At 42.7% G+C, this 19,456-nt stretch overlaps 3 protein-coding genes across 4 annotated transcripts; 2 read left to right on the top strand and 1 right to left on the bottom strand.

Moving 5' to 3' along the window:
• Window positions 1-161: 161 nt before the first annotated feature.
• On the top strand, window positions 162-9,459 carry LOC131104616 (interleukin-17 receptor C). The gene is made up of 17 exons (XM_078796963.1): window positions 162-475; window positions 2,357-2,372; window positions 2,490-2,579; window positions 2,673-2,752; window positions 2,842-2,931; window positions 3,157-3,259; window positions 3,500-3,648; window positions 3,708-3,776; window positions 3,862-3,928; window positions 4,518-4,699; window positions 4,778-4,825; window positions 4,917-4,962; window positions 5,039-5,190; window positions 6,048-6,113; window positions 6,185-6,236; window positions 6,328-6,435; window positions 6,893-9,459. Exons 1-17 carry the CDS (start codon window positions 374-376, stop codon window positions 7,768-7,770), a joined length of 2,298 nt encoding a protein of 765 aa, XP_078653089.1. The 5' UTR covers window positions 162-373; the 3' UTR covers window positions 7,771-9,459.
• creld1b (CRELD disulfide isomerase 1b) lies at window positions 9,009-15,696 on the top strand. 2 transcript variants are annotated; one of them, XR_009119807.2, is made up of 12 exons: window positions 9,009-9,154; window positions 9,910-10,041; window positions 10,905-10,987; window positions 11,161-11,271; window positions 11,461-11,552; window positions 12,206-12,385; window positions 12,472-12,567; window positions 12,648-12,731; window positions 12,822-12,917; window positions 13,697-13,837; window positions 13,921-15,153; window positions 15,230-15,695. XR_009119807.2 is itself a non-coding variant. In XM_058051979.2 (11 exons), exons 2-11 carry the CDS (start codon window positions 9,922-9,924, stop codon window positions 14,139-14,141), a joined length of 1,224 nt encoding a protein of 407 aa, XP_057907962.2. In that variant the 5' UTR covers window positions 9,009-9,154; window positions 9,910-9,921; the 3' UTR covers window positions 14,142-15,696. The 2 variants fall into 2 exon arrangements, 1 of the variants encoding a protein (XP_057907962.2); XM_058051979.2 differs by having other exon boundaries at window positions 13,921-15,696.
• Window positions 13,283-19,396, bottom strand: mbd4 (methyl-CpG binding domain protein 4). Its single transcript, XM_078796959.1, has 13 exons — window positions 19,331-19,396; window positions 18,971-19,074; window positions 18,281-18,885; window positions 18,136-18,201; window positions 17,460-17,594; window positions 17,249-17,398; window positions 17,068-17,171; window positions 16,247-16,943; window positions 16,032-16,159; window positions 15,556-15,683; window positions 15,418-15,477; window positions 15,158-15,347; window positions 13,283-15,086 (listed from the first exon to the last, which is right to left on the bottom strand). The coding sequence occupies exons 2-8, from the start codon at window positions 19,069-19,071 to the stop codon at window positions 16,869-16,871; spliced, it is 1,236 nt and encodes a 411-aa protein (XP_078653085.1). The 5' UTR covers window positions 19,072-19,074; window positions 19,331-19,396; the 3' UTR covers window positions 13,283-15,086; window positions 15,158-15,347; window positions 15,418-15,477; window positions 15,556-15,683; window positions 16,032-16,159; window positions 16,247-16,868.
• Between the last annotated feature and the right edge of the window lie 60 nt (window positions 19,397-19,456).

Raw genomic sequence — 19,456 nt, 5'->3', positions numbered from 1 at the left:
ATTACCTAATGGCCTGTTTGGGCTTTCTAGTCACATGTACAGCCACTTATGTATGCTTATAAGAAAAATATTACATGAAATATACCGTTCGTAAGATCGGTGGGTTTATAAATGTACATATAATCAAACTAGCACATTGTAAAATAAAAGGTGTGTATACCTTTAAATCTGTATTATTGTGAGCGCGGTGGTTCCCAAATCAGATCAAAGAGCGCGTGCATGATGGCGTGATAGGCGGCACCTGCTTTACTTGGCAAAGGGTTCCTTCCTCCCCCATTACGATTACAATCTCCAGTTCCATACACCAACAGTCAAGCAAAATGGACCAAGCGACGTCGTCGTCGTCTTAGTTAGATTTATTTGAAAGTTTACAATGCAAAGTTTCAGGTCCACGTTGTGGCTAGGGGTTATCGCCATGGCGGTGATGGCGGTGGCGTCACAGCTTCGTCTGGACAGAAGGAGATTCTCATGCCGGGTAAGTGTCACATAAGAGTGGATGTTGACATGCTTTCACCTGGCTGGACCAAGCCGGGCTGCCACTAAACTTCATTTAGGAAGCGTCAACAAATGACCTGCTTTATTTCCATGCCTTCGTTCATGTTGTATGTCAGTGTGCGCGTGCGTTTGTATAGCCGACATTATCCGGTCCGATAATCAAAATCTCAACCGACCAAAAGTCACGTGGTCCGACTAGATTGTATACACGGGAAGGAGCTCCTCAATGAAATCACCTGCTGGAGAAACTGATTGGAAAGAAAACCTGCAGTGCTTCACATGTGTTATACAGCGTCATTTCTGTACTGCATGTAGGAAGGACCCCGGATTCAAACACAGCCTCTGTCACTATTCCTGTGTGTCTCTCTGTGCTGTTCCCTGCTGAGTACCTGGTTCCTCCCCTGCAGACACAATCACACACAGCTCTTCCTGTCTCACTCCACTCACTCACTCATTCACAGTGCAACCAGAAATAACAAGTACAAGTACTCACTCACTCACCCGAAATAACAAGTACAACAAGTACTCACTCACTCACTCACGGTGCAACCAGAAATAACAAGTACTCACTCACTCACTCACTCACTCACAGTGCAACCAGAAATAACAACAAGGACTCACTCACTCACTCACTCACTCACTCACTCACTCACAGTGCAACCAGAAATAACAAGTACTCACTCACTCACTCACTCACTCACTCACGATGCAACCATAAATAACAACAAGTACAACAAGTACTCACTCACGGTGCAACCAGAAATAACAAGTACTCACTCACTCACGGTGCAACCAGAAATAACAAGTACTCACTCACTCACTCACTCACGGTGCAACCGGAAATAACAAGTACAACAAGTACTCACTCACTCACGGTGCAACCAGAAATAACAAGTACTCACTCACGGTGCAACCAGAAATAACAACAAGTACTCACTCACTCACTCACTCACTCACGGTGCAACCAGAAATAACAAGTACAACAAGTACTCACTCATTCACTCATGGTGCAACCAGAAATAACAAGTACTCACTCACTCACTCACGGTGCAACCAGAAATAACAACAAGTACTCACTCACTCACTCACTCACGGTGCAACCAGAAATAACAAGTACAACAAGTACTCACTCATTCACTCATGGTGCAACCAGAAATAACAAGTACTCACTCACTCACTCACGGTGCAACCAGAAATAACAAGTACTCACTCACTCACTCACTCACTCACTCACTCACTCATGGTGCAGCCAGAAATAACAACAAGTACAACAAGTACTCACTCACTCACGATGCAACCAGAAATAACAAGTACAACAAGTACTCACTCACTCACGGTGCAACCAGAAATAACAAGTACTCACTCACTCGCTCGCGGTGCACCCAGAAATAACAAGTACAAGTACTCACTCACTCACTCACTCACTCACTCACTCAATGAATTTCCTGGTAGATCTATTTTCCTATGGTTTTCCTATGGTCATGAGCTTTGGGTCGTGACTGGAATGAGTTTCCCTTGTGGTGTAGATGGACTTACCCTAAGAGAGAGAGTGATGAACTCAGAGTAGAGCCACTTCTCCTTCACATTGAGAGGAGCCAACTGAGGTGGCTTGGGCATCTACTCCGGACGCCTCCCTGGTGAGGTGTTCTGGGCATGCCCAGCCAGGAGAAGGCCCCCATCCAGTACATCTGGTCAATCTGGTCATTATACTACACAACAGGAAGTCGTTAACACTTAATTAGCACTTAATTAGCACTTAATTAACACTATAATGTGGATATTTCTATCTGCATGATCAGTCAAAATAATGTAGCACTTTTGCTAACCTCTTTTTATTTGTTTTTCTCCAACTCCACTTTAGAGGGCAGCCCAAAATGGTGAGTCTTTATAAGCTAACTCAAGTTGTGTGCAAATTCTACTACTGCATGATGTAGTAATAGTAGATGTAGTAATAATGATGATCTTTTCATACTTGACTTTCTCTGTGTGCTCAGCTTACGGTAGGGACCTCTGCCCTGTGAAGACTACCCGTCGGGACTCTAACACCAACTGTGTCATCGTCCACGCTGGGATAAAAGATGAAGGTTTCCTTTATTTATTCGTTGATTTAAAGAGGGAACAGCACATATTAATGAATATTTGTGTTGCTTGTCTGATCAAAGTTACCATTCTTGCAGTGTTTAGTCAGGCCCCAACCATTGAAGTCCGTTCATTGGGAAAAGAGATCATCCGGCCTGTCCTGAAATACAAAGAAAAGGTTTGTGCTGGGTGTTTTTCCACTCGCTTTTTCACACTTTTTGTTTTTTTTTTAACAATGGGATGATCTGTGTTTTCTCTTTGTCGTGGCATGTTGAAAAGAATCCAGATGAAATCCAAGTCCGGTGTAATGACGTCACCCAAAACCATCTGCCACACAGTAACAATTCTTTAACCTTGGTAAGATCTCTATGTTGGCTGAGACCAGTGCTTCTCAAATAGTGGGGCACCCCCCCCCCTTCCCCTCTTGCTGCTTTGTCTCAATTACACTTTCTGTATGACACACAAGGACATTTAGATCTACAATACTATTTGCCCAAAAAGAACCGTAACCATGGTCATATCAATTAAATGTAATGTAATGATTGTTCATGAATGTTAAAAAAGATGTTTGCTTTGTTCCAGTGGGAGCTTGTTTATGACTGTGTGACTGCTGAGGTGCAACATCCTGTCACTGTTTCCTACAGCACGACGTCAATGAACTGCAGCGTCACTTACACCATACCAGGTATTACTTATAATACTGAACGGGCCAGTCATTGAACACCACTGTGTGCCACAACCAGAAAATAAGGTGGTCCGTAAGAGACAATTTGGCAATAATAGCTTTATTTATAAAAGTCAGACTAGTTATTTAGTTAATGAGTTGCCAGTCATAGAATAATGTCTTCCAGCACTACAATTGTCTGCAGTCAGCAGTGAGTATATTTTCAAATAACCCAAATCTTCTGTGTGATTTTTTTTCTAGATCCCGTGCCAAAGTTTAATTTGTCTGTGGACAATGCATCTAAATCCTTTGCTATAACGGTCGAGTCTGAGCATAAAGTCCATGCAAGGTGGTGCTATAAGCAGAGTGCCGACTACTGTGTCCAAGGATCACATTCCAACCTAACTACCGTAAGAGTCTGCGGCACAATTACAATTGTATACAATATATACTGTTTTTTTTTCTTCAGATTGATCCAGCTCAATCGCACTCTGCTCTTGTAAGATTCCCATACCTGCTTCCATGTCTCTGTGTACAAGTATGTCACACGATACATATTTGGTAATGTAATGGTATATGAGTCTGTTCTTCATGCCTCTGAATGTCTTGTCTTGTGTTGGCAGGTATATTACACACACCCGGATGCACTGCGAAAAACAGTGTGCCCTCTTCATACTGATACTGTGGCAGGTGACTAAGATAGAGGCTCAATGAGATAGCTCCAATTTTTTTTAAATGTAATTTTAAAAAGGCCGAACAGCCTTGTTGACAACCATTCACACTCACCTATGACAACAATACCTATGGACAATTTGGAGTAGCCAATTAACCTAGCATGTTTTTTTGGAATGTGGGAGGAAACCGGAGTACCCGGAGGAGCACGGGGAGAACATGCAAACTCCACACAGAGATGGCAGAGGGTGGAATTGAACCCTGGTCTCCTTAGCTGTGAGGTCTGCGAGCTAACCACTCGACCGCCGTGCCGCCAATTAACCTAGCATATTGTTCGAATGTGAAGCGTAGTATCGAACGACTGTGTGGCCAACATCCCAACCACTCCCCCACTGTGCGGCTCCAAATTTGCTTAAACATGCATATTTCTTTTACTAATAATATAGTTAACTACTAAACCGTGATAATGTCTTCATGAATTTAATCAGACACAGTCACATGTCACAGACGTGCATATCATGTTTCACTTGCTGCACATGCATTCTATCAATGTTAGGCACATGAAGATCCATGTAAAATGATCTTGCTATTATGTCTCCATCCACAGATGTACAAGATGTTTGGCTCTCCTCTGAGGTGCACTTGTTAGAGTCCAGTATCACTTGGAGCTCTCTGTGTCCGGCCAGAGACCTGAAGCTCTTTGCCTCCCTCTGCTGGAGGCATCACAAACATCTCTGCTCCCCTTTACGCAACTCCACACTGGAAGGGAATGAAGATGGGCTGAACCTGGTACTTTTACAGAGTTCATTTGGGGACATATGTTTTAGTGATGTAATAAATAAATAACCTGATTTTGTGTCATTACAGATATTTGACACGTCGTCTGTGGACAGACACCCTCAAATGTGTGTGAAGGTAAGGATCCAACATAAGAAAATGCTCATTCCGAGTCCCCACTAAAGGTCCAATTCCCGCCCATAAATTGAACTAACTTTTATCCATGTAGTTTTCTCTAAAAGGCAGCCACAACATCTCCTGCCCTTTCCAGGCCGGTGAGTTAAAAACAACGGCCGCTGATGTAGACGCAAGCTGGGCCATGATGAGTTTGAACATCTTCCTGTGTTGCAGATATGTCCTCCTGGCAGGCTTCCATCCGACCACACCGCTTCACCCTGTTTGTGCATCTCAATTCTACCTTCCCGGCCACGTTCTCAGCTCAGCTCTGTGTCCTGACCGAGACGGAATGTGCACCCAGAGGCCGCGTGGGCTCAGTGATTGCGGTAATTGCTGACCAGACCAGCAACTTGGTGCATTAAGGGGCTATCAACACGCTAATATTTTCAGGTCAAAACGGCATTAGAGGGAGAGGGACCCAAGTGGAAGAGTGAGGTTACAGGGAGAAGAGATACAGAAGGTGGATAATTTTAAGTACTTGGGGTCAACAATCCAGAACAATGGAGATTGAGTGAAAAGGAAGTGAAGAAGCTTGTGCAGGCAGGATGGAACGAGTGGAGAAAAGTGTCGGCCATGATAGAGTTTCAGCTAAAATGAAAGGAATACAAAACTGTGGTGAGATCAGCCATGTTGTTTGGTCTAGAGACAGTGCCACTGAGGAAGAATACAGGAAGCAGAACTGGAGGTAGCAGAGATGAGGATGCTGAGGTTCTCATTGGGAGTGACCAGGATGGATAGGATCAGGAAGGAGTACATCAGAGGGACATTACATGTTAGAGGAGGTTTAAAGAGGAGGTTTATGGATGTAGTGAAGGAGGACATGAGGTGTAATCAGATGCAGAAGACAGGGTTGGATGGAGGAGATTGATTTGCTGTGGCGACCCCTGAAGGGTCCAAAACCCCAAAGAGAAAGAAGAGATCATGTTTTGTCTTTGGGGGATTTGTGGCACAACCCCAGGACTAAAGTAATAGGAAATTAAAGTATGGAAACCAGAATTGAAGAACCGTCACACGTGCAAACTCATGGACTCATGGACCATGACATCCTCAAACTCCAAAATGGTCTTCTCACATCACCGCATTGTTTACATCCAGTGATCTGTTCCCATTTGGATGCAAATATTGACTAATCACAGTGTATGCACATCTTTTACACGAGAACTACTTCTGTTTTAACACTCAGGAAGCAGCTTTGGAAACCAAAATAAGTGTTCCTCTTCACTTGATTACGGAGAGACCATGTGTGCAGGTAGCTTTCATCAAGTCTCCCTGCTGTGCACAGATCCTTTCTTGATAATGACATTCATTAAACATACATAGGTGTGGCAGTCCCATCCTGCCCTCAATGGACGCAGGATTCTTTGTCCACACTGTGAGTACGCTGAAGATTCTAATTCTCATCTCAACCCATGCAGGACCTACACAAATAAATGCAAGCACTCTTTTTCTTTTTAATCACGCAGATGAACGCATCCGATGGGGCGTGCAAGCTGCGGCGGCGTTGATTCTTCTTGGCATCGTCGCCTTTTTGAGATGTTTCATCCACTTTCTCACCAAGACGGGAGCTACAGGTTAGTCAGATCATTCACACGCTGAAGACGCTTTTATTGGATTGAATTGCTGCTGACTAACCCAAACTTCATTCATTCATTCATTTTGGAGCCTATCCCAGCTGTCTTGGGGCGTGAGGCGGGGGAACAACCTGGACTCACAGTGCACATATAGACAAACAACCATTCACACTCACATTCATACCTATGGACAATTTGGAGTGGCCAATTAACCTAGCATGTTTTTGGAATGTGGGAGGAAACCGGAGTACCCGGAGAAAACCCACGCATGCACGGGGAGAACATGCAAACTCCACACAGAGATGGCCGAGGGTGGAATTGAACCCTGGTCTCCTAGCTGTGAGGTCTGCGCGCTAACCACTAGCCGCCTAACCCAAACTTAGCCGTAATTACTTTTACTTTTGACTTGTTTGTTTTCTAGTTGTGTATGATCCCACCCTCTTTTTAACGTTTGCAGATTGGCTGTACGTCCAGAAGCCAGTTTTGCTGGTGTGTTCGTCTGAGCAGTCGGCGCACATATCTGCTGTGTGCGCCCTGGCTTCTCTGCTTCGGGAGGATCTGAGTGCCACGGTCCACATGGCCCTGTGTGCCCAAAGCTCACAAAGGCACGCAGACGTCGGGACCACTGTGGCGGATCTGGGCCCGCTTCCTTGGCTGTACGGGCAATGGGAGACTGTGTGCGAGGCACAGGGAAAAGTGTTAATCATCTGGAGTACAGAAGCCCAGAGGACGTATCAGAAGTGGTGGAAGAATACAAGACATTGTAAAGACGAGGTGAGACGTGAGAACGTTGAAGATGATTCCAAACACGATGCAAGACTACTGGAAAAACTGAATGAGGAGGATTGTGTGAGACCATGCAAAGACATAGACTGGGGAATGCGGTACAAACCTTCTGCCGTGATAGAACCGGTGTTCACAGCCGCTCTTGCCTGCCTGGAGGGGGCGCTACGTGAGCGCAAAGGTCAAGAAGTTGCATTTGTTTACTTCCAGGGATTCAGCCACAGCAGGGACATCCCAAAGATCTTCCGAGATGTTCCTCGCTACTGCATACCTCAGGACTTCAGCGATCTAATTCAGGAGCTGGGAAGCATGAGAAGGACGAGTAGTAGATTATGGTGGCACTGTTGGCACAGGCTCGTGTCAAAAGGGATGTCGGTGTGGCTGGCGCGGCAGTTGACACTCAAGCTGCAGACACAGCTGCCTCAAACTCAGAGGATGAAAGGTCAAAGGTTAGGGGTTACATCATCTAGAAAAATGACATCTATACGGAATATACAAGGAACAAAGCAAGAGCATGAGGCTTGCTTGAAATGGACAGCAGAGAAGCTTTAGACCAGGGGTCTCAAACTCAATTTACTTGGGGGCCACTGGAGCTCGGGTCTGGGTGAGACTGGGCCGCATCAGGTTTTCCAAAAAAAAACAAAAAATGCATTTATTAAAAACAAAAAAAATTTAAAAAACTGCTTTGGTTCCAATTTTCTACAAGAAAAGCTCTGGTAAAACATTCCACTGTTCTCAAATATTTTTATGACTTTTTATTTTTGTACACAAAATAAGATGAAAAATAAATAAACAAATCAAGAATAAAGAAAATCAATCAATCAGTAATAAATAAATATAATAATAATAATAATAATAAAACGGCAAATAATAAAAACTTAAGAAAGCACATATAGTTGGTGGGTAGACAAATTATTTTTTTCAGATTAAAATGAACAAAGCATTATTAGAGCCCTGTAGACATGACAAAACACGACTATAGTCACATTTATACTCTTTTTATTTACAACATATTGCGCAACTGCAGGGTCTTGAGACACATGCTAACTCTCAAACTAGAGAGCTAGCGACCTAAACGGTAGCCTTCAAGTTATTCCCTTTAAACTTAAATAGCCAAAAACTTACCACTTCCACACGGATAGCGAGGATAACGATTAACAGTTATTAAACCTTTAACATGAACATGAATCAAACGTAATAATTTTTTCTGGGTACATGATACCATACAGCATCCATATCAAACTTGCGCGGGCCGCACTAACATTAAACTTTCATATCAAGGCGGGGGCCTCAAACTAGTGTCCGGCGGGCCACATTTGGCCCACGGGCCGCGTGTTTGAGACCCCTGCTTTAGACCATTCATTCATTCATTTTCTACCGCTTATCCTCACGAGGGTCGCGGGGGCCCCCAGGTAAATTGAGTATGAGACCCCTGCTATAGCCTAAATCATCAATTCAACAGTACAGTTGTACAGTCCCACACAATGTACACTTTGTGAGTCTTAGCTTATTATTCTGTTTATTTACAACTACCAGTGTTATGAATTGACACATACCTGATTTTGTTTTGGGTTGAACTTAAAAATTAATAATTCTGATGATTAGATTAATTAATGGCTGAGCTGTGTCCGAAAACAGGCCAAACCCAAGCAGGGCGTACTACGGAAGTGGTGTAGCTCAGCAGTCCTCTATAACTGTATTGTCCTTGCTCAGAACCAACTCGAAGCTCACATTCATTCAGAATTTCATTTGTTCAATCGCGGAATCCAACGTCACTGTGTGTCAACGTAGCTTTACACAGCGATACCCGCCAATCAAAATGGCAAACTAAACGCATTTAATTTGGTTTCTCAAAAATATGAAGCTGTGCTTGTGCGTGGAGCAAGAAGGGACATCTTCGGTGGTGCAGCGGACCAAGAGGCTCTCTTGACTTGAGGTAACAGCCCGACAACCAAAGCAGTTTGGCTAACTGTTAGCTAATTCGACACTCGCCATTTTAATAAGCGACAACAGTGGTGTTTTTTTTATAGTAAAACGACGACGTTCATTGCAGAATGTACTTTAAAAAGTACACATGACGATGGAGCTAAATCATGTTAGCCAAGGCTACAAGCTAACTCCTGACCTTAGCTGCTACTTATGCTAACTTAGCGTTGGTGCTGATGCTGAGCTGGCTAAATCTGGGTCGGGGTGGTGTGTTCATGTTCATGAATTCAAGTATTAAACAGCCTTAAACGGCGACATTGCTGTGTGCGTTCTGCTTTTCAGTACAGTAACAACTACATTAAATCATTGATATTAATCTCAACATTTCCTGACCCCACCTAAATGTTTTATACACCAGACTACAGTGCTGTACACTAGTGGTGGGCAGATCGATCCAAATGTCGATCCTAACGTCGATATCTACATTGAGCGATACCAATGTAAAAAGAGGGGGGCTTCGGGATGTGATGTAAGTGTATGTCATGTTGGTTTGCTCTTGGAAGCTTACAGGTGAGCTGCCAGAGATAGAAAATAGAGATAGGCAAATTGTCATTCGCCCCAAACAAAATGATTGGTCACACACAAATGCAGTCATCAACAGTTTTCAGTCATCCTCGAGAAGATATGACGATATGTGTGATATACATTGTGGTTATCTATGGTGCATCTCTAGGTTGTTATTTTTTCCTGTGTGTGTGTGTACAGTCTCTTCAAAGCATGATGTGGAGGGCTTGGCCATTCCTGCCTGCTCTGATGCTTCTGTCAGAACTCTCCGTCGTGACAGTTCAGACGGCACCGTGCCAGACCTGCCAGAAACTCGCTGACAGTTTTGTGAAGGTACTTCAGTTAAATGCCTTTACTTTGTACTAATTGTTTAGGGCAGGGGTCTCAAACTCAATTTACCTGGGGGCCACTGGAGCTAGGGTCTGGGCCAGGCTGGGCCGCATCAGGTTTTCAAAAAAAAACAACCAAAAAACGCATTTATTAAAAACATAAAAATATTCTACAATAAAAGCTCTTTGTTTTTCTGCACAAAATAAAATGAAAAATAAATAAACAAATCAAGAATAAAGAAAATTAATCAATCAGTAATAAATAAATATAATAATAATAATAAAACGGCAAATAATAAAAACCACATATAGTTGGTGGGTAGACAAATGATTTTTTTCAGATTAAAATGAACAAAGCATTATTAGAGCCCTGTAGACATGACAAAACACGACTATAGTCACATTTATACTTTTTTTATTTACAACATATTGCACACCTGCTAACACATGCTAACTCGCAAACTAGAGAGCTAGCGACCTAAACGGTAGCCTTCAAGTTATTTCCTTTAAACTTAAATAGGCAAAAACGTACCACTTCCACACAGATAGGGAGGATAACTATTAACAGTTATTTAACCTTTAACATGAACATGAATCAAACGTAATAATTTTTTCTGGGTACATGATACCATACAGCATCCATATCAACTAACTACATAACTGCACTAACATTAAACTTTCATATCAAGGCGGGGGCCTCAAACTAGTGTCCTGTGGGCCACATTTGGCCCACGGGCCGCGTGTTTGAGACCCCTGGTTTAGGGCGTAATGCAAAACTCTTTACTCTGTGTACACCAGTCATTATTTGCACTAAGAAACTTGACGAGCTCTCCAATCTTGTATAATTTCCATTCCATTCCTTTGCAGGGCTTGGAGAGAACGGCTAACAAGAACTTTGGGGGAGGTAACACCGCGTGGGAGGAAGAGAAGTTGGCAAAGTATGCACGCAGGTAAGAAGATATACAGACTAAAACAGAAAAGGTCACACTTAAGTACACCTTCATACAGCATAACGAGAACCTTGCAGACTAAGCAGACTTTGTGATGCGGCTCTTGTACAGGATGTCAGCTGCATCCAGTGTGTGCATCGACTGCGTTTATCGATTTAAACTTCTTCTTGCAGCGAGACTCGTCTCCTTGAGATAGTGGAGAGCGCATGTGAGAAAACAGACTTTGAATGCAACCAACTGCTGGAGCAGATAGAGGACCAGGTGGAGACATGGTGGTTCCACAGGTAACGTACCACGACATGTGCATAATGTGTCACGGTATAGAACATATTGTGATGATCCACAGGAGTGGTTCTTCAATGAAAATCGGTGATACAATTAGTGGAATTTTTTAATGAATCAACTGTGACTTTGTACTTTGTTTCCATGACGGTATGATCCCCACTACATGTCTGTGACAATGTGACCCATAGGCAGCAAGAGTCTCCAGACCTTTGGGAGTGGCTGTGCATAGAGGAGCTGAGACTCTGCTGTCCACCCGGACACTTTGGACCTGACTGCAAAGGTGGGACAACCTATCTGTCAACATTTATGCAGAATTATTCAGTTCTTCAAAGCAGTTCTTTAGTTTCAAAACATTTGAAGATGTGCACATTCATTTTAATATACATTACTATCATATAGTTGCTGATGTAGTTAATTTTCAAACAGCTAAAATAATGCATAAGGCTAAAAACAACCAACTAGCTAAAAATGTCATCCAATAAAAAAACTTAAACTACATTAGGAAAGCAGGAAGTGATCAAATGTAAAATGTACAAAAAATAAAATAAAAATACAAAAAATCAAAAATACAAAAAATTTATACAATAAAGTACAAAAAAATACTTGCAGGAAGTGAACAAATGTAAAATGTACCAAAAATGTACAAAAAAATAAAAATACAAAAAAATAAAATAAAAATACAAAAAAATAAAAAATACAAAAAATAAAATAAAGTACAAAAATACTTACATTATATTAGGAAAGCAGGAAGTGAACAAATGTAACAGTTACTGATTGTAAAAGTACCAGATGGAGGGGTAGGATTTAATAAGCTTTGCTTCTTCCTACTCCTTTTGGACATGTGGAACTGGGAACTGATTATGGGATGCATTCAATTGTAATCTGATGCATGTTCAAATGAAATAAAACCATTACCATTACTATCATATACAGAGTGTCCATTAGGCCCCGGTGGTGTGTGTGGAGGTTTGGGCCGCTGTGAAGGCGAGGGGACCCGCATTGGAGATGGAGAATGTGTCTGCAATCCTGGATATTCCGGCCCCCTGTGCCAGAACTGCGCTGACGGCTACTACAGAGAGAAAAGCGTTAATGGCAGCACTGGAGCCTGTGCAGGTGCTTCATATTGAGACCTTTTCATCCAACTATTGTTTTCATTTATGTTTGACCCCAGTCTGCGTTCCCTCCCGCAAACGTCACAGCTTGCTTCCACTCATGTAAGAAATGCGCCGGGCCGCAGGACTACAAATGTCTTGACTGCAAACCTGGTTGGATGCTTCACGACAACAAGTGCGTGGGTGAGTGTGACGTTTGAGGGCATGCGATGCATTCGTCGCCATCCCGGGACATCATTTGACTAATCTCTGCGTCCCGTTAGACATTGACGAGTGTGGTACGGAGCTGTCTCGTTGTCCTTCTAACACATACTGTCACAATACGGACGGATCCCATGAGTGCAGAGGTATGCTCTCCCGCTCAGTGATCACATTTTCTGCTTTTTTGTTTTTGACTTGAAAACATTGAGCGTTCTTCCTGTTCTCTAATGATTTAGGATGTGACCAGGCATGTGTGGGCTGCATGGGTAGCGGTCCTGCCCGCTGTAAGAAATGTGCACGCGGCTACAAATTGAAAGGAGCCAAGTGTCTCGGTAAGGATTTGTCTTGAAATAAACCACTAATGTTATGAAAATATATAAAATATATATTAGGGTCCATCAAAAAACACAATTATTGAATTTTGATATGGCTGGGTACTAAAAGTGTTCCAATATATGTAGAAACTACGTATACAAAATATTTTTCAAATACATGATTATTTAGGGGTGCCACCATACATCTGTTTTTGTGGAATAAAGTGGTTCAATGGTCGCCATGGAGATTTGAGGTCAGCAAAGACTGCAGGTCAAGAACTCTGAGGTGATTTTTATGTTTTTGTTTTGTTTGTTTTCTGAGCAAGCATAACATCAACAACAGTAATATAGAGTAAACAGTATTGCTGATGCCTCATATTTATTGAGAGTAGTACTGTAGTCCTACATAATCTGATGTACACTTGTCCATGTATTATTTTAGGCACTGTGCAGCACAACCCACCAGCTCTCCTAAGATGCTGGTTCCTTTCAGACTAGCAGTCGCAGCTTGGTCTTTGGTCTGGGCCCCCTTTGATAAGCCTATAGAAAATGATGCTGTATAGAAGTTCATTGTACTCAACATTTCCAGGTCAACTTTTTGGCAATTAGACTAGAAATTGCACATTTTCCGAAATTTTACAAAAGTTTATGTGTGAGGTGGCAACCCTAAATCTCTCATTTTTATGTTCATTAGAAAAAAATAAGAATGCCAGCCAAATTGATATATATTATGAATTTAAAATTTCCCATTCAAATTTGATGCACCCTAATATATATGTATATGCTTCCTCTGACAGATGTAGATGAATGCAGCGAACGTGCAATAGCATGCCCAGGTCTCAACGAGGCCTGCATCAATGAGGTAGGCTCCTTCCACTGCGACTGTGCTGATGGCTTCATCCGAAGAGACAGCATCTGTGTTGAGAATAAACCTCCCGGTAAGCAGCCGTGATAAGCAACGTTATGCAAACGCTCACTAAATTTTGACGTTTTCAACTTTTTCCTTTTTTTTTTTTTTTAGCCGGTCCGGAGAAGGGACTCTTTGACGACATGACCGACGACGAGGTTCTTGTTCTGCAACAGATGTTCTTCGGCGTCGTGATCTGCGCACTGGCGACACTGGCTGCAAAAGGCGACATGGTTTTTACCGCCATTTTTATCGGCGGCGTTGCCGCTATGGCAGGCTACTGGCTGACTGAGAAGGGGGACTACATGTTAGACGGATTCCTGAAGGGGAGGTAGGCTGCTTGGAGGTTTGGGTTCCGAGCCTGGAGTTGCTGCATGTAAGTGTGAACCAATGACAACTCAGCTGACGCCGGATGGTACGAGTCCTAGTGGGATTCAAGTGTGTGGGATTCACTGGAAAGGTCTTTTAGAACATTTCTATTCACCGGATGGATAACGTCTGAACCGTAATAGCCGTGGCACCGACGAATGAAGCTACATTGCACTGACTTTTAAAGGAACATACAACAAATTCAGTACCTCAACATTTGTTGGGCGCAAGGGCGAAGACCACTACAGATTGTTCACATAATCTACTATATAACCGATTTTTTTTTTTTTTCCTCCTCCGTCCACACTACCATGCCTATTGTTTTATGCTGTGAATGCTTGTATTGTATGGCGTATGTTTGACCTCAAAATTACCTTATTACCTCATTACATTATTTTTAGTAACAATGCATGACACTGAAACGAAAGGAAGTACATATTTATTTTCCTGGGCATGGATGACATACAGAATGACGCCACGAGGTAAATACTAGCTCCAATTATGGTGATGCAATTAATTTATTTGTAAAGCGACACTTATTTTTCTTTTCTGTCCACATATCCTCCGTGTATACTGTTGTTATAATTATTTATAATAGTCATTTCATGGCATACTGTAGCATCAGTGAAAAAAAAATGTCACCTGTTTGACTTTTCACTACGATTTTTATTTGTACTCTATTGTTGGCCATCCTTTTATCATTACATAATAGAAGATAGTGTGGAATTTTTTTTAGTGATGGGTTGTTCTGAATGAATTTTTTTTTGTCAGAAATTGTTCTGTGAATGCTGACTTCCAACCTATTTTAGCGTTCCACTCCAGTTGATGGGGTTGAGGCGTAGCATCTCCCTCTCGATCACGACCTCCTGGGAGTGTCTTAGTGCTCTGTCCCTCCACGTCTTCTCCATTAGCTACAGAAATAAGATCACGGATGAGACCTCACCTGAGTGGCCGGTGTTTTATCCCCATTTTGTGAAGGTACCCGCTTGTTCTCATCTCTATAGTATGACATCGCTTTCCTGTGTTGGAGTGTTTGCTCTCTTTCTGCCAACAGGGCCAGGCGGTCCACCTCACGTAGATACTGTGCCTCTTTCACCCTGCTGGCCAGCTGGAGCTTCCGTGGGACGCTTTTCTCCTCGATCTGTCTCTTGAGCTGCTCACGCAAGTCCCTCCTACGACATTTGATGGAATCATCCTCGGTCAGGGTCAGAAGATGCGAAGCAAAGACTCATTTTTTGGTACCTGTACTCCTCTTTCTCCGTACTGGTTCCATAAAAGGGTTTTTGCCATACTTGATGGTACCTGTCACGTCAACAAAGAAGCCCCCGATTTAGCAGTTAGCATACAAATTAAACAGTCATTGGTTAGAAGGGTGCCAACCTGTTGTACTCTCTCTTCTGCATGATCAGTGTCCTTTGTTGGTTGTGGTGGTGAGCGACCGGCGTCTCCAGACTGACGGTGCGTTTGCTGACAAGCGGGGGGCACAGAGGGTTCAGCCTTGGAATAACCTATGGAAATTATTATGTTTTTAGTCGGGTGGCACGGCGGTCGAGTGGTTAGCGCGCAGGCCTCACAGCAAGGAGGACCAGGGTTAGATTCCAAAAACATGCAAGGTTAATTGGCGACTCCAAATTGTCCATAGGTATGAATGTGAGTGTGAATGGTTGTTTGTCTATATGTGCCCTGTGATTGGCTGGCCACCAGGGTGTACCCCGCCTCTTGCCCAAAGACAGCTGGGATAGGCTCCAGCACCCCCCGCGACCCTCGTGAGGAAAAAGCGGTAGAAAATGAATGAATGAATGTTTTTAGTCTTTAAACTATAAAAGCACACAAATCAGTCAGCGTGGCCTGCTCACCTGATGTCCAGAGGCCCCAGAGATGAGAGGAAATGTGGTGGGGGGGTTGACAACCTGACTGCAGCTCTGCTGGGTGGAGCACGTATGGGAAGGATGGCGTACCGCTGTGGCGGCTATGTAAATAGCAGCTGGAACCGAAAGTGAGCAGATTTGTATTTGAGATCTTCACTTTAGAAACAATAGAAGAAAATGATTTGAAAAAGCTGTTTTCTTACGGAGTTTCATTGTGTCCCTCTGGTTTCCTGCTGAAAAGTCCAATCTTTGTAGGAAGAAACTCAACAAAACAAAACAAAACAAAACGCAAAGGCAATTCAACTTAATCTACATTAGAAATAAATCTTATTTCTACTGTAAATATAGACAAATCAGTGGGTTCTAGTTACACATTAAACCGGCATGCCTCTTCTCAAGGAATCTTTTACAATGGCAACTGTAACCATGGAAACCAGATTCAACAATGCAAGTGTGTTAAGCCATCGCCGCTAACCCTGACAAAGTTGTCAAAATATACTGGAATGTTTCCGCTTCTAGTCATGACATTGTGGGGAAATATACTTATTGATATATTCTATATTGGTGCGCTGGACCAAATTACCACTAGTGGGCTGTGCCATGCCCTGCCACGAAATTAGAGCCTAATGTGTTTATGTGTTTGTGTGTTAATTTGTGTCCTTCATGGGCACCGGTCTGTAGGAGCCAGAATGCTTGCCCAAAGTTCAAACATAATGAAGCTACTATAAAAATTACTTTTATTACATTTTACATTTATTACATTATGTTAAAGTAATGCTAAAACTTCAGTGTGTATACATAATGAGCAGCTTGTAGAGAACATCTTCAAATTCCAAGTGTCTCGTGGTTTTCCCAAAGCCAGGCATGATATTTGTTCAACTTGTGATCTTCAGGCATCACCTTTCACAAAAGACAGCAATAACAAAGTTCAAATGTTTCTAATCTATCCATTAAAAACCCACAGATTAGCCCCCGTCCCCACATGGAACTCATTTTAAGTAAAAGTGAAAAACTTCAAACTAACCTGTCTCCATTCTTCCACACAGAAGATCCTGTAGGAATCATTTCCGTACTTCCCAATTCCATGCAACTCAATGGGATATCGCCATTGTTTGGTTAGATATTCATCTGCAAGTGAGGCAGATGATACGTTGAAGTTGTGTTGAGTTATTGTCACTCAGCATAACGCAATCGACGTCACTCACCTGAGAACCTGATGATTATTTTGGCCCGCACCTCAAACAGACCAAGCGGCTTCAGGAGTTCCGACATGGCCTTCAAGTCTGCCTGGCGGGCCACCTCTGCAGATGGGTAACACTCAAAGAATTGCCAAAGGAGTGGAATGGCCATTTTACCTGGAGTATTTCACAGAAAATAATGACACTCTGTGTATTGTGTGTGTGTGTTGAACCTTACCTTTGGTTTTGTTCAGAAAAATGGTGGCCACCAGTAGCTTCCAGGCATCATGGAAGAGGGTTTCCTGTACAAGGTTAAAAGGGGAACGAGGAGGTGTCCACTTCTTGAAGGCCTTCCTGCGAGGAGGACTGAGACCTGCACACATATACCGGTGCTCCTCATCAAAATTATAATAACACTTGCAAAAATTACAAAAATTGACACATTGCACTGTTGCATTGTAAGGATCGATTCTAATGCAAACATTATAAATTTGTTTTGCGTGACCAATATGAGAGTGGTTAGCACGCAGGCTAACAGCTAGGAGATCTGAGTTCGATTCCATGCTAATTACAGGTGTTTTTAATAATGTGGGGGTAATTGAACACTGCTAAAAAGATGGTTATTGGACTGCAATCGGCACCAGTAACAACCTTCATTTGGGTTGAGGTTCTTACCGTGTTGACGGACAGCCAATCGGCTCCTCCCTCTCAAGGCCGGTGACATTTTCTCAATCCGACCATGTTCATTGAAAGAAAGCTTGTTTTGATTTTGCCATTTCATTTTCATGCTTGTTTGTAAAAAAAAAAAAATGGCTTACTGAACTTTTTTCCCCATGTTTGTCCATTTTGAAGCTCCGCTTAGGACCTTCTTAAGATCCAACAGTGCAAAGTGTAAATTCCATTCATAACTTTACCATCTGCAAAAGGTCTCCTGCTGAAATAAGGACTTGTTTTCCGTTTGTCTGATGAACTTTTGGACTCTGGACAGATAAGAGAAAAAAGCAACATATTATAAAAAGCAGCACAGAACAATTGTACTTAATAATTCTGTGAACATACTATTTTTGGAATTTTGCACTTGCGTGCAGTTTTCATCAGACAATGACAACTTCTCCTCCACCTCTTCACAGTTGTCAGCCTCCAGTTCAGGATGTACTCTGTTATCAACTGTGCCAATCTGCACTTCATCTTCACCTGCCTCATTTCCATCTGCAGGGGGAGGTTCCAAAAACAGAGATGGCGTATATGTCTCTACTTCCTGTGGTACCCCCAGAGGATCCAGTCTGAGAAGCTTCGCTCTCAGCAGCCCCACCCTCAAAGGTCTCTTCTCAAGTGTGGCATCATCATGCACCGCAGCAGGTTCAGGTTGCAGACTCTCATCACTTGCTTCTGGAGGATCTTCCTTCACATCATCAACAAGCTCTGCACCGACGCTTCTGTATGAGGTTGCTCTTTTTAATGTATCTGGAAGTGGACCCAGTATGTGTGTTGTTTCCTTCTGTTTTTTCTGTCTCCTCCGTTCCTCCCGAAAGGGAAGAAAATGCAGAGAGGTGACATCACTTTTGGTTGCGGTGAAATCAAAGACATTGATGTCGATGTCTTCACCATTTTTCTTAAGAAATGCTTTCAGGGAAGCTCTTGATCGGAATACTTGGCCTTGAGGGCTTTAAAAACAAACATTTAGGCGCTGATTAGTTTAATTAGTTTGCAAAGTTATGAGAAAAATTCTGGGTGGTTCGAAATGATTACCTCATGACATGGACAACCAACTTGCCTGTTTGTCGCTGCCTGACCTCTCTGATCCAACCAGGAGGTATTTTGGAGAAGCTGCAGGACTCACTTGCATCCATCTACTGTATGTTTTAAGTAGCGTTAATCAGAATACCATGATTGGTGCGTTAACCCTATAAAGCAGCTACTGAAACGTGATTACGCTTGTCCAGGGTTCGATGCTCGGATATGGATCTACTGGCCTCTCATGTTTACATCATAACAGCTTTCAAACACTTCTTTGTCTAAATGGTATATAAATCCAAACAATGTATGCGGTCGCAGCAGTGTTTACAGCCATATCGTTGGTAATAATTTCACATAATGTTTAGAAAGTACCTCCACACTTGATGTGAAATGATGACGTCTCTTGCGTGTGCGATATTGTGTTGGTTTCATAAACCGGAAATTGCAGTGCCGTCTACGCATGCGCAATCCTAAACAGGAAATGGTGCTCAACTGTTA

Source organism: Doryrhamphus excisus, linkage group LG15, assembly GCF_037039965.1.
Source record: "Doryrhamphus excisus strain RoL-2023G ecotype Guam linkage group LG15, RoL_Dexc_Guam_v1.1, whole genome shotgun sequence".
NCBI lineage: Eukaryota > Metazoa > Chordata > Actinopteri > Syngnathiformes > Syngnathidae > Doryrhamphus > Doryrhamphus excisus.
This window is presented reverse-complemented; position numbering and strand designations above follow the sequence as displayed.

Bases quoted from the DNA above. Each gene is read 5' to 3' on its own strand.
- LOC131104616 (XM_078796963.1), top strand. From the start codon at position 374: ATGCAAAGTTTCAGGTCCACGTTGTGGCTAGGGGTTATCGCCATGGCG. The intron at 2,753-2,841 runs GTTTGTGCTGGG...TCTTTGTCGTGG, and splicing joins TCCTGAAATACAAAGAAAAG to CATGTTGAAAAGAATCCAGA. The intron at 5,191-6,047 runs GTAATTGCTGAC...TTTAACACTCAG, and splicing joins GCGTGGGCTCAGTGATTGCG to GAAGCAGCTTTGGAAACCAA.
- creld1b (XM_058051979.2), top strand. From the start codon at position 9,922: ATGATGTGGAGGGCTTGGCCATTCCTGCCTGCTCTGATGCTTCTGTCA. The intron at 12,386-12,471 runs GTGCTTCATATT...CAAACGTCACAG, and splicing joins CAGCACTGGAGCCTGTGCAG to CTTGCTTCCACTCATGTAAG. The intron at 12,568-12,647 runs GTGAGTGTGACG...GCGTCCCGTTAG, and splicing joins TCACGACAACAAGTGCGTGG to ACATTGACGAGTGTGGTACG.
- mbd4 (XM_078796959.1), bottom strand. From the start codon at position 19,071: ATGGATGCAAGTGAGTCCTGCAGCTTCTCCAAAATACCTCCTGGTTGG. The intron at 18,202-18,280 runs GTATGTTCACAG...TTATCTGTCCAG, and splicing joins AGTGCAAAATTCCAAAAATA to AGTCCAAAAGTTCATCAGAC. The intron at 16,944-17,067 runs GTTAGTTTGAAG...CTTTTGTGAAAG, and splicing joins GTGTGGAAGAATGGAGACAG to GTGATGCCTGAAGATCACAA.